The sequence below is a fragment of the Cibotium barometz genome, chromosome 15, assembly GCF_041138505.1.
Source record: "Cibotium barometz isolate CiBa-2024 chromosome 15, ASM4113850v1, whole genome shotgun sequence".
NCBI lineage: Eukaryota > Viridiplantae > Streptophyta > Polypodiopsida > Cyatheales > Cibotiaceae > Cibotium > Cibotium barometz.
In genome coordinates this window covers 46,402,582-46,417,186 of record NC_141060.1, presented here as the reverse complement: position 1 = coordinate 46,417,186, position 14,605 = coordinate 46,402,582, and the positions used below count along the sequence as shown (strand labels likewise).

General features: G+C 39.4%; 1 protein-coding gene across 1 annotated transcript in view; it reads right to left on the bottom strand.

The window, feature by feature from the left end:
- Nucleotides 1-11,235: 11,235 nt before the first annotated feature.
- The window catches only part of ATATH8 (Protein kinase superfamily protein), a 93,638-nt gene continuing 90,268 nt past the window's right edge, over nucleotides 11,236-14,605 (bottom strand). Inside the window, exons 16-18 of the mRNA XM_086809764.1 lie at nucleotides 12,358-12,434; nucleotides 12,129-12,282; nucleotides 11,236-12,018 (exon numbers count right to left, since the gene is read on the bottom strand). Coding sequence (XP_086665890.1) covers nucleotides 11,521-12,018; nucleotides 12,129-12,282; nucleotides 12,358-12,434 — 729 coding nt within the window. The 3' untranslated portion in view covers nucleotides 11,236-11,520. The remainder of the gene's footprint in view (nucleotides 12,019-12,128; nucleotides 12,283-12,357; nucleotides 12,435-14,605) is intronic.

Below are 14,605 nucleotides of genomic sequence, written 5' to 3'. Positions count from 1 at the left end.
CCCTCAGCTTGGTTAGCCTAGGAGAAAATGAGCTTACCTAAGAAGGTGGGAGGTATTGGGATTCTGCATCTTCCAATCCATGCTAAAGCAAGGGTTGTAACTAGCTTGCCTAAATGTCTTTAGCAAGAGGAGATTTGGACCAGCATGGTAAAAGAGGTTGTTGAAGATTCTAATGTGCAACATAAAGGTAGGTGGCTTGGACTGGTGGACTGGAAAGCCAAGCTTATATCTTATGCTCCCTTGAAAATTACAAGTGCCCCTTTTTGTAAGTTCTTATGTTTGAACTGGAAGGTAGTGTTTGGTTTGGTGAAATGGGATGGTTATACCAGAGCTATAGGGAACTATGTCCTTAGCCTTGGATTATGGTGGGCCCACAAATTTTTCCCTTCTCTGGCCCAGCTTGATGCCAGGATAGCTAAAAAATTGAATAATAGAGGATTGAGAAGGTTGGTTGATTGCTTGGACTAGATTCAGGTTGGGTGGAAGGAGTTAGGACATTTAAAGGAAGAGTTAAGGCTTCAACAAAGTGATCTACAGGTGGTAAATCATGTTGTGGAGAAAGTGGAGAAGGGCTCTGCTACCTTTAATGAGAATTGTTGGGCTGAAAGATTGGTCTCATGGTTTAATGGAGTTAAACTGCATAAGGTGACTACCAAGGTCTTGTATGAAAAGATGTGCAAGTGAGGTGAATGTTCTATACTACAATAAAATCTGGAAGGTCAGATGGAACTTTGGCACTTGGATGAAGAGATGGAAGGTCCTATGGGAACTCTGGCACTTGGATGAAGAGATGGAAGCTCCTATGGGAATTAGATATTCTTGTTCTTCTTGTGGAGGATTTGTATGTGGGCTTTTCCTATTGGATACAAACTGTTACAGAGGAACTTCACTTTTGGGATTTTCCCTAGATGAAAATCAACATTGGAGGATGGAAGACATGCTTTTTGGGATTGTCCGGCTACTATTAGAAGGGCTTGGGGTAGGATTGGGAAATGGGTTTCAAGCTATATAGGCATACAAGGGTATTAGGGAGATTGGTTGCTGGTGGGAAGGTTGTCTAAAACTAATGGGGCTACTAATTTGGTATTTTGCCTTATAAGATATTGTTGTTTGTGGGAGATATGGAACTCTAGGAACATTATAATATTTCAAAGAGAACCAAGCCAAGGGATAGATGTGACTGAGTTGATGTATAGATGTGTTTATAAATGCTTGTCTATATATTATGTTCACAAAATGAGTGATTGTACTTTTGTTGAGCTGGTTCAGGCCCTCTAGGCAAGGATTAGATAAGCTTCTCTGGTCGAGGAGATACTAGTACAAATTAGGGTGACCTAACAAATCTTGATATGTGGTAGAGTTATACAGGAAGGATTTGAAGGCAAGACTTCCAAGGTTTGGGCGGCTAAGAACCAAGAGATGGTATTTGAAGGCGAAACAATTGATATACACGTTTGTAGCCTTCATTGAGAATCCCTTTGGGCAAGAGGCATGTGGTGAAGGTATGGAATAAAGAAGATTGTATGGAGGAACAGACTCCTACAAATTGTACTATTGATTCTATACTTACAGCCTATATGCAGTTGGTGGGCTACCATGTCTCTTGGGAACACTCTTCCTTTGTTTTTGGGAGGATGAGAGATGGGATCAAATCTGCAGCTTGTTGAATAGTGAATAGGTTGAATGAGTCTGATGGGAAAAGGAACTCATTTTGTAAATAACTCTTGTTTTTAATAGTTGCTCTTAAGGCTTTAATATAAATATTTTATGTTCCCAAAGAAAAAAGAACACCATAGCTTCACGTTAAGGACTACATTCTAGCCTATGATACATTGACCCAGTAGCCAAAAGTGTTGTGTGGTCATCCAAGCTTGTTAACTTGAATCTCAACCCACATTAAATGGGAGTAGCTGTGCAAAAGGTATTCAAGCGGGGCCATCACATTATCACCCCCTTCACCCTAGGCCTAGTTAGGATGAATGAGCATATGTCCATATTTTATGTAGAAAACACACACTAGTTAGGATGCCATTTAGGCATATCTTTGCATCGGTGGCATGCATGTTAACAATAAGGCCCAAGCTACACAATGTGCATCTTAGAGGTTGAAAGCATGGTTTTGTGTTGTGTCTCCACCTCTATCTTGCGAGCCCATAACCATGGAGCTACTTGCTGAGATTGCCCACCATAGTTGTAATGTGGTTTGGCTACCTAACGAGCTTACCTAATGTGGTTTGGCTACCTAATGAGCTTACCCACCCCACTAAGCATCCACAATGACCTCTAGAAATAGTAATCATGTGTATATTCTATCCTTCCCATTTCTTGGGTCTTTATGATAACCATAGAGTGTTGACTAAACTAGAAAATAATCCTCTGAAATTAGGACATGCCTAAAATTCCCTACTCTTTTAAAAAGTGTAGGCCATCACTCAACACAAGATCCAACAAATATTAAGAACTCAAACCCAACAATAGCATAAAAAGGAATTGAATTACACCAATTGTTGACCATCCTAGTTATTAATGCCAAACCTAAGCTCTCTAATAAGCATAGTGATGATTGAAGTAAAGGCCACCTTTTGCATTATTACTGCTTTTCCATACACATTTTGTGATCCCCACCCTAGCTTAGGTATTTCACATTGCAAATGGCTAGGGGCCCACCTTTGTAATGCAAGCCATCCACATAAGGCTTGTACATATGAAGAGAACATGTTTTGGACACCCCATAAGTGTGGGCAGTCAAGTAAATCCCACGTGTATATAAGTGACTAATAAGGGTGTGGAAGGACACTTTTGGCAATACAAGCTTGGGAGCTCCTCTATCCTGGCTTGTCTTGTTATCTTCTTATTTCTTACATGCTTCCATGTCTATGTTCTTGGCTATGGAGTCTATGACTAGGAAACTAACATTACATGGTGCCACATTAAGTACCAAAAAGTGTTGAGACCCAGGCACTAGCACTTAAAAATTTCTAAAAGAAATAAATTTTTGGTTCAAAATGTTCCAACTTGGCAAAAATGATCCTACTTCATGAATCTTTGATCCAACTCTCGGATTGCTAGCTTTTAGGATCACCCAAAGTCTAGAATCTTCCTGATGTCTTTATGTATATGATAAGCTTCTACTAAATAATGTCTCTCCTCTCCATCTCACCTCTTTAAGAAACGTTGAGACTTATTGATTTATAAGATAAGAGTGATGTTGCCTCATTAAGAGTTAGTTTTGAAAATTTTGAAAATGCTTAGCATGCTCTAAATCAAAAGACTTAAGCAAAACATGAGGTGAGTCTAGCTCCCCCTCTAAAGAATAGATGTAGTGGACCCATGTACCTCCCCACCACCACCACCTCAGCAACACTATAAGTATAAGTGGAAGCATGACATAGTGGCTTTCCGTGAGATCAGAAAGTACCAAAAGTCTGTAGATTTGCTTCTTTTGAAGGTGTCCTTCCAACACATCGTTTGAGAGATTATGGAAGATTTGTACCAAAAGAGAAGGTTTTGGCCTTGTGAGGCAACATGTCCACTACCTATGCGGTGGGGGACATCACAAGCCATGAAGACATTATAAGAGGCTGCATAGGCTTATACGGGGGACATCTTTGGTGCCACCGTACACGTGGTGATCCATGCAAAGAGGGTCACCACCATCACCGAGAAAGACATGCATCTGGTGCGACACATGCAGCATCAGAGAGATCCTCTTAGCCAGAATCCTTAGGATTATTAGCTCTCTCATCCTACCCATCTTGCATATATGTACTTGAAATCTATGAAAACCTCGGTGTATATTTTGATTTAATATAAAATAATTTTATTGTGATCTTGTGTTACAAATGAGTCTCATTTAATTTAAGTTAATATAATTTGTTGTTTTATTTGCCTCTTTGAATGGCTATAAAGTTTGTCTACGTTCCATCTTTAATTTGATTTAAACTTCTCGAGTCCATTAATAAAACATAGCATAAGGCATATTTAAACAAAAATTGCACAGCCCAAATTTTCATTCATAGTAAAAAAGAGTATAAAATCATCAAAACATATCAAAAAGATGTCTCATGCTAGACATCTATAGCTATACCCTAAGCTTCATCCTACCACTAGGCTCTTCTATCTATAAAGCCACCTTGATAAGATGGAATATACACCTGCGATCCTTGGAGCTCTGCACTGACCATGGGATCATGTACCCCCACAACAATGCCATGGGCCACCATACAATACAAGGCGCCCTACCTCTGTGTCGAGAATAGATAAAGAAGCTTGGAGCAACATAAGTACTTTATCAAGACTAGATGTCGTAGGGATCATTTTAAATAGAGTACCCTTAGTGAGTGCTTTTAGCTTCATTATTATTTTTAAACAAATCCAAGAGAGTAGCTCTTGTGGAAAACAATGAGATCATTAGCAAGTTTTCCAATATACTCCTTGAGCACGTTGATTCTTCCTGCCCTTTTGGATCTTACACATTGTCTTGATGTAAACTCATCAAGATAAACCATTTCTTGCACACCACCATACAAATTTAGGCATCTAACATGCAAAGTGTAGAAAGCCATTTTTAAAAATTAGATTGAGTCCAAATTTGATGTGTAGGGCCTAATGGGCATGTACATGTACATCATGCACATGTGATGGCATGCCAATTAAGGCCTATAGGCAGCTTGTCCAAAGGCTCACGTGGGCAAACGTGAGCCTTTGGACAAGCTGCCTATAGGCCTTAATTGGCATGCCATCACATGTGCATGATGTACATGCCCATTAGGCCTTCGAGAAGGCCTACCCTACGAATAGGTTGCCTGCATGCCGATTGGCATGCCATCACATGTGCATAATGTACATGCCCGTTAGGCCCTGCACATCAAATTTGGGATGCATTGGAAAAAAAAAAAACTTCTTTGCCTCATTGGGCGCCTTTTGCATGGGTGCCTCCCAGGTCTGCTCCTGGGATTGGTCTGCCATCATTCGGCTCAGGTATAGGTGGGGCATATTATGGCTAAGGCCCGAAGAGTTCTCACTCTGCAAACAAGAGCTCAAACTTGGCATTATCGATGGTGTATTGGGGAGATGCATCTGGATGACGATGATAGCAAAGATGTCATCGAGACTGCTATTATTGTATCACCCCACCTCGTCGATGTGAGGAAGAGCATCTTGGATGTAGAAGTCCAAGAACTCATCATTAGCATCCCACATGAGAATACTATAGATCTCCTCCTCCCTCAACTCCAGAAGCTTCAAGAAATCTTGTAGAAAACAGGACGAGAGCTCTCTGCTGCCTCTCAACGATAGGATCCATTTAGTGGTATCCTCTCGCTCCCTATCTGTGTTCTCCATCGGTGGGAGATCAGGGTGTCATCGTCGTACAACTCTTGACATCCAAGGAAAATATGAGAATGGCAAAAGCAATATCCCACTCAATGAGATCAAGTGGGATATGCTCTTTGTAGGAGGTCAGGACTACCTTAGCACCAAGATTCTCGTCACTGCTATGACATCAGAGAGAGCTTGGTTTTACAACCTTCTTATTGTTGGATCCTCTCTTCAAACCAAAAAGAAACTCCAGGGGATCGAGCTCAAGGTTGAGTCTAGGATGGAGTATGTGATGTCATCGCGATCGCATTGCTTAAACATAGACAACGATGAGCTATTAGGGTCCAAGGTGGAGATCATTGAATTGAGCTCTATATTCTTGCGAAACTTGGGATACTTCTAGCTCCCCCAAGGTAAGCATACTGAGTGTTGCTGATCCACTCGTGGGCGAAAGCATGGGAGGAGACCATGATGGGAGTGTGGGTAGTGGAGTGCTAGTGAGGGTAGTGGAGAGCAAGAGAATAGAAGTTATAAATGAGTTTGATCTAACTTATACTCATATTTATACTTATAGTCTTTATTATATTATTTTTAATAAATTTAGATTTATGACCTTTATAGTACTTGTAAAAAGCTATAAACTTATAGTTATTTTCAAATTCATATTTATAAACTTGATTTTTTTAAACATTTCATTTAAATATAATTGATTATAGATTGTATTTCTCTCTGTGTAGCATAACAACTTATATTACTACTTGTCAAAAAATAAACTTAGTATTTATATTTGTACTTATACTTATCTTTCTTTGCTTATATATACAAGGGTAGAATATACTTAAAAAATCACAATACTTTATTAAAGCTTATTAAAACAAATTTACAATACTCTTAGAGAAACGGTTTCTTGTATTTTATTGAAAAAAAAGATCTACATTGACTCCATAATCTCAAGGATGTGTGGAAAAAAATAATGTTTTGGCATGTTTTGCAGCGTTCACTCTTACTCCCAATCTTCCTACCATCTGACTTAAAATAGAAGTTATAGGGGGGATCATTGAACATTAGTTGAATTTCATGCCTAAGAAAACAAAGTGATCAATGACTCTCTACATTGACGCTAAAAGAAAGGATCATGACCCCACAAAGAATAATCACATCAATGAGTGGTGAATACGTGCCATCTTGCATGTCTTGGTCCAAGCTGAGTCACTCTCCTCGCAAAAGCCACTACCTCCTATACTTAAAGCGAATGCACAAAGTTTGTCTTGCAATATGAAGTACTTGCCATTAGTATCAAACAAACCAATATAAGTACAATGAAATACTTGTCAATAAAAAATAGCAACAATAAACATAAGTGTAATCTCACCTATGTGATGGAGTGATTCTACACTCAATGATGTCATCATGGTGAGTTTTTTGAGATACCATGACTCACCTAGGAATTGAGTCATCCAATCCTTATATGGGCACTTGCATGATAAGCAGTCTTAGTTTTCCTTGCCACTTCACACGATCCAAACAAATGTGCAAACAAACCAAATGGAACAAACCAACTCTTATGCACATCTCTCGAGCCTGTGGAGGGTTTTATGGCAGCATGAATATGAGTTTGTATCTTCACCCTACATGCTTCTGACATGCCTAAGCTAGGATTATACCATTCTTGGCTAGACAACGGTTGAAGTGGAATGTACTCCAAAGTACCAAGACTACTATGTACTCCAAAGGACCAAGAGTACTATGTCTCTCCACAACATACAATGAATTATAAAAATAATCATTTTGAGATACTAAATCATTTTCACTCGTTGTCATAGATCAAGGCACCTATCTTTGCATGAAAAACATTTAGCTTTCCACTCAAATACTCTATGTTATGCCATTCATGCAGAGTAGATGGATATAAGGTTACACCTATCTCTACATGAAAAACATTTACCTTTCCACTCAAATACTCTACGTTCTGCCATTCATGCAAAGTAGATAGATATAAGGTTGCAACTAACAAATATTCTTATATTAAAATCCTATCTAACAACCATGGACTCATAGAAAAAGAACACAAAGCACAGAGATATAAACTCATTGTCAAGCTTATGTCTTGCACCAAAGTCGTCATGACATACTCGAATCTCCTTATGTATATAAACATGTTGGATCAAAGCCTTTGTTATTGTTCTCGTACCATGGTATGCCTCCTAAACTCTACAATTCTACCCTTCCATTGTTTATTGGGATCGATTACATCCTTGAGCTTGACCTTGAATCTCCCACAAGTACTAGGTCACATTAAAATCCAATGTAACCTAGTGTACTAATCAGAGATCTAAGTACCTTCATCATCTCTTCTATTGAACACCTCCAATGTGTGAATATTACTAATATTTCTCCTTCTTGACGACATCTACAATAAAAAACATAGCACCAAAACATTGAAGTTAGACTCTAGAGTTAGAACACTAAGAAATAAAGATTATACGTAACAAATAAACATTAAAACGATAAGAAAACCTCGTACAACCCACTACTCTAATGTTAACATAACCTTGCTCCTGCAAAAATAAACAATACTATTGCTTAAGAGAACAACTTGAATCTATCTCTATAGAAAAAAAACACAACAAAGAAGCTACGGTGTATAGAAGAGAAAGCTCATCGAAGAAAATGGACTTGAGGTTTTGTCCAAATGAGGTTAAAATTTAAGAGAAGGTAGCTATGGTGGAGAGCAAGCTACCTGTAAAATTTCATCAAGAAAGAAATGTAGAGGAATGACAAAATTAAAATTCATTAAAAAAGGGAGAAAAATGAAAAGGTAGACCAACACAAAAGGAGGGAGAGCAGAAAGTTGACATAAAAAAAGATTTTAAAATGAAATTTGCTTTTCAAACTTCCATGTGTACTAACAAGGTACATTTGACATGAAAGAAAAGTTCATAGTGAAAACCACAAGGACATCTGGCATTTCTCTAATTTTTTAAGTTATGGGCTCTATTTTTTATTGTACTAAGAGATTTGGGCAAAGATATGAAAAAAAGATGTTACATGGATCTAGAATCCTAGCTCTATTGGTTAGGCCATTCTTTTTTTTATTCACTCCTTAAGGGAAAAAATGGAGAGTCCATATTTCACCTAATGTGTCACTTTCCAAGAAGCAAATCCCAATGTGTACATTTCCATTTACCAAAAGAATCTCCTTTAAGTACAATACACATAGTTGCACTCATCACTGTCCAAGGCTGCTCCTTGACAACAAAGGTGGACAACACAGTTGCTTTTCTTACAAAAACATGATAATGAATATTTAGAATATTTAGAATATTTAACCCTCCATGCATCTTTGGCAAAAAATTCACATTTCAAGAGATAAAGAGCTTTCTTCTAATGTTTGGTTTTCCATGGAACTTCCATGGTCTGAGACATAAAATGTTACAAATCTAGGCAAGAAAAATTGTTCTTAAGCCATTAAGATGGTTGTACTATCCTTAGTAGTCACACATGTAAAGGCAAGGTGGGCAGTTGCCAGTACTCCAATTTTGCTTTCATCTTTTGAAAGACCCAATTTGTGGCATCAATAACAAATACATTCCACACCAATGAGTAGCCTAAATGTCTTAATAATATATGTTTGTGAAAAATTTATCTAGGCCATAATAAACTGTCCCAATTCAATGCTCTAAGTGGTAGTAATTTGGATTTGCAAAAATTAATAAACAATGTTGTAGCTTTCCCAAACAATCGGAGAGCTCTCATAAGGGTTCACAAATCTTTCGAAGTGTTCTTCGAGAAGAAAAAGAAATCATGAGCATAAGCTTATGCCACTATAGCAATTACAATTCACTACTCAAAGAGAAACCATGCCTAGTTGATTTACCCAATATCCAAGGACAGGACAATGTTTTACCTAATATACAATGTGTTATACTATAGGAAATGATTCATTGCATTTTAGGCCCAAAACCAAGTTTTGTCATTACTTCAACTATGAAATCCCCGTGAACTGTATCAAAAGCCTTTTCAACATCTATCTACAGCAATAGTACATCTTGTTTGTGAGTATTTGGCATACTTAGTGCCCACATAAGCATTACAAATGTTATCTGTGATTTACATTCTAGATACAGAACCATATTGGACTTGACGTGATCCTATGTGTAGTGTGTTTTTTTACTCTCCGAGTTAGCATCCTAGTGATGATCTTATAAATAACAGGCATAAGAGCAATTACACACTAGTCTGAAAGATTATAACATAGTTGCTTCTTCAATATACTAATCTGACTAGTCCTTATTTCCAAGATGCTGGTATAACACCTTGTTGCCATGATTGATTAATCATAAGGAATAATGAATCCTCAAGCAAGACCCAAAAATGCAAAAAGAATTTCCACAATCAACCCATCCCATCCAAGAGAATTTCATTTGCTTAAGGTTTTGACTACTTTGTGTATCTCCATAGACACGAATAAGCTTACTAGTTCAAAGGCTTCATGCACGTCCATTAATTCTTTGACATTCTCAAGCAATTTTGTATAAGCAAGTGTCATAGAAGGAGTTTCAACAAGAGGCAATGCAAAAACTTGTTGAAAGTGAGTCGTACATTCATGCTCTAACTACAATACATTTTTGCGTCCACTTTCCATTATCCTTTTGCACTCATGAGATGAATTGTTTTTGTCTGGTTACATGCAAGCTTTTAAAGAAAGTTTATATGAGCAACCCTTGTTCAAGATAGGGTTATATCTAGACCTAACTTACCTTTTTAAAACTTTCTATAATTATTCAATTCAAGCTTATGCTTAGCAAAACATATCTTGTCCTCTTCCTGAGGAGATAAGGAACAAATATAGCTAGTTTCCTCCAAAGTTTGCAACAATATACCATTCTCATCACCAATATACCATTTATCATAATATGTAATCACCCCTTGAATATGGGATGCAAGATGATACCAAGCAATATCCGTATCTTCATAAATTTCAATTATTAAATTGAGGACTACATTAGCAACCATGTCTTTGAAATACTGATAAGTCAGAATTATTGTTAATTAGCAATAATCTCTTAGTTGATAGCTATAAATCATCTAATGGCATGTCAAAGTACAAACTCAACCATATTGGAGCATGATCAAAGTGTTGTAAAGAGTAATCCACCCACATTCTACATATAAGAGAATCAATCCGAGCTACATACAAATACCATCTGCCAAGCCTTGTCCTATAAGTTGTATAAGCATTATGATGAAAGATATACCTCTTCTTATCAAGGCACGTGACTAGCCAAATATCAAGATCATCCATGTGATTTATTGCACTCTGTCAAAAAACTCTTTCAACAATCATGTGCGATTTGCCACGAGTATTATCATCTCTTGCTTAAGAGTTATTAAAATCCTCACGTATGAGAGCATTCATCAATGCAGGTAAGGGTAATGGTGCAATTACGACCACATTCTACACTACGGAAGCATAAACAAATGCAAACCCATAAGTCTCACCATTGAGCTTACATTGTACAATGAGTAACCTGCCTTCCGAATCATTGTAAGTATCTACCAGCTACAATTCTTGTTCGACAAGAAAAGACACACCAGAGAAAGTAGCACCACCAGCAAAATATATACAATATCCATTAAAGAAATGAGTCTTGCCAGCCAAATCATGTTGATTATGTTCCAGAAGACGTACCTTGTTTAGTTTCATTCTATGTATAGACCAACCTCCATTTATTCAAGTTACTTAAACCCTATAAATTATATGACATGCTTTTAAGAGGTGCCTTCATGATCATTTTATTGAGAGTTGCAAGTCATCAACAACTACTTGTATATTTGCACATGCACACACTGCGCATCTCTCTCTCTCTCTCTCTCTCTCACACACACACACACACACACACACACACACATGCATTGAAAAATTTTAAATAATACAAAGATAAAAATAATACATAACTTATGGAGGGAAATGGTGCAAGCTATTACATTCTACAACTGGATAGCCAACGTCTTGTATGTACAATACCTAGCTTGATGCCTTGTATGAGTAAGAGCTCTACTTTCCTTGTGAGCAATCTCTGCTCCTGCACCACAAGTTTTTACATCAAGCATCCATTTTCTAGAGCTGGTGGTGTATGGGTGGAAGAGGCTGGTTGCACCAGGAAGGGGGAGGGGAGCCAACAAGTTTGTCTTCAAGAACTAGGCAGTCACGAGCTCATGGTCAGATCTAGGAGATAATTCTGACCTTGTTTCAAAGAACTTGAAACAAATTGCCACTACAAGCCTGTGAGCTGCAAGGGCAATGGCATAGCACAGCATTGTAAAACCAGTCCATCCTGTATTCAACATCAACAACGGCCTCCTTCTGAGTCTCACCACAGCCGTTTGAAGGAGAAACTGCATCTGCTTACTCTTGAGCAAGGAAATGTCCATGGTATCAGAGCAATTTATCAACGATTTCACATCATCTGCCAAAGTCTTCTCAGAAATAAGGCTTGCTTGTTGGGACCACTCTGCCGGTGATGGCGATGAAGATGTTCTTTTTGGTTTTATTAAATCCTGAAGCTCAGTATTTGCATGCTCTTTAAGGAATTTTTTCCCACACTGATAGAAGACACTGGCCATTGCGATAGCCGCATTCCTGCGAAGAGCTGCTGCTTTGCCAGAATTGAATGCACGTGCTAGGTCAAAGGTGTCCTGAAGCATGATGTTACAACATGATTATGGTACCACAAAACCCCATTGAGATAAGCACTGTCAGCTAGCCATTCAAGAGAATTAAAGACTAAAATGCATCAGATTCATACCGCTTCTAGGATAAGCTGCCGGAAAACAGTTCCATTTTCAGATAAAAGGAGGTTCACCAGTAGCGGGATCAACTCAGGATTTGTATTTTTTACATCATAATCAGGAACGGTAATAGGCTGTAGCTCCATCCCCGTCTCAAGAGCAACTCGCTTCCTGCAATAACACACATAGACATATGCACAAGCACAGCCTTCGTGACAAATTTAAAATTTGGTTTAGAAGACTTACAATGTATGCTGCCTTGCAAGTGTTGCAAATGATGCCAGACGATCCCAGCGGAACTGCTTTTTGTCGTTCAATACCAACTGCAAAGGAGAAAAGCTCAATGGAATTTTCCGCAGCACTGAGAAAGAAAAAATTTGCAATCTGACTCAGCATTGTGCTTATTTGCCGGCTTTTGTTACCACTCAACTCCAAAGGCATGACCCTTAAAATTCTGTACTTCAAATTATGGCTACTGGAAACAACGCCAAGGCAGGCCACATGCATCATTGCATGGGCACTGTGAACAGAGAAGGCTAGGGCTAGAGCGTGGAACATGCCCTCAACTGAACCTTAAGAATATAGTTCTAACACTTGGAGAAGGGATGTAAAGTGATGGTAGAATACATGAGCTATCCCCCCCCTTCCCTCCTTTCCCTTCCCCACACCCAGTTGGCAATTTCCTCTCACCCTGACATTCCCTTTGGATCTTCGGCCCCTGATGTGACATTCCTCCGGACACCTAGAAAGCGGAGTTCTGCATGCCTTTCAAGCATTGTCAAACTTAAGAGGTGAGCATGGCATATTGATCCCCCTCACTCAAAGTCATTCACCCTTTTCTTGATGACTTTGGCTGTGGGAGAGAACCTCCCCCTGGCCAATTTGCAATGGGACCTAGGGGGACTGGCAGTGGCGCGATCCCTCAACACAATCTTACCACCCCCCCCCCCCCCCCCCCCCACCCCAGGCCAACGCACCCAATTATCTCCTACTCAGCTTGTGTGAAGCACCAGATTCAGCTTCAGGGGATGAGCTCCATTCAAGCCGCTCTGCAGCACTGAACATTTTCATGGCATTATAGCTACAATTCTCTCCGACTTCTGTACAGACCAGTTTTTCCCTGTGGAAGATATCTTTTCGTTTGGCTCCTTCCCCACAGGAGTATAGTGGTGGCATGACTAAAGGCAGCCTTGCAGTATGCTGCCGGTGCTGGGATCCATAGAAGTTGCAGTGGCACTACCTTTAGGATTGCCTGAAGGCCAAACAGGTATGGCAAATCCTGCATCATGACAGACAGCCATGAGATTCACTTCACCACTTGGGACCTGGGCCATGGAGGGCCGAGGCGGGCCCGGTGATACACTACGAGGAGGATGGCATATGATTAATACTAGGGCTGTTCAGATTCCCACAGCACCACTCTCTGACATCGACGACCATAATGGGAGCTCATCAGAGGCATCACTGCCTGGCACACGTTTGGCACGCACGATGTAGCATGGCCAGAGGGTTCAATCACTCTTCCCCACAGAGAGGCCGACCATTGAAATTCCCTATAAATAGGCCATGGGCCCCTCCTCTTCCCCTCATTCCTTATATGATTCCCAGACTCCAATCAAGGAGTCAAGTCAAAAAAGCATCAACAGAAGCATCTAGGTGGCACCATGTCCAAGAAAACAGGCTACGGCACCCACTTCCGCAGAGGAGCAAAAGCAAGCATTCTACTACAGACCATTCCATCCCTCAATAGGCAAGTTGTTCCGACAAGGATCTGTTCGGAGCAAAAAGGCTGGCTATTGTTTAGTCTAGGTACCAAGACCAAAAGTTCATCGACGCAAGGAAGGACGTATCCGAAGGTCAAGGATTCAGATCTGTGATGTTCTCATCTCAATTTTATAATAAAGCAAATACACTAAAAGGTGGGGGTCCTTAAATGGGTTAGGGGACCCAACTGGGTGTCTATTGTCTCTCTTCTTCCAGTTAAGCCCCCGACTTTTGATGTTTATGCTCTATTACGATAGTTAAGTACATTGCAGATCTGAATCCTTGACCTAATCCACCATAGCTAGCTTGTTTCCCTGTGTAAGAACTAATAGCCAACACTCCCCACTCAATCATTCTTCACCTTTGTCACAAAAAGAGTTTTCTATTGAATATAACAGAACATACAAGAGTAGGGACTCAACCAAACGATAAGGAAGACTCCTCCAAAACGCCATCACTCCTAGCTGAGTCAGTCAGGAATATGATAGTTGCTAACAGAGAAAGATGCATATATAATTATATGATGGTTTTCCAAGGCTAAGCATGCAGTACCTTTCTATGCAAAGAGTAAATAAAAGAAAAACCCTAGCATCTGGAGATGCATGGATGTCCAGTCCATTGCTTCTTGGTGATGCAAAATCCTAGCATCTGGAGATGTGTGGATGTCTGGTCCATTGCTTCTTGGTGATGCAACCCATCCTTAATAAAGGCAGCGATGATGGCAACAGTA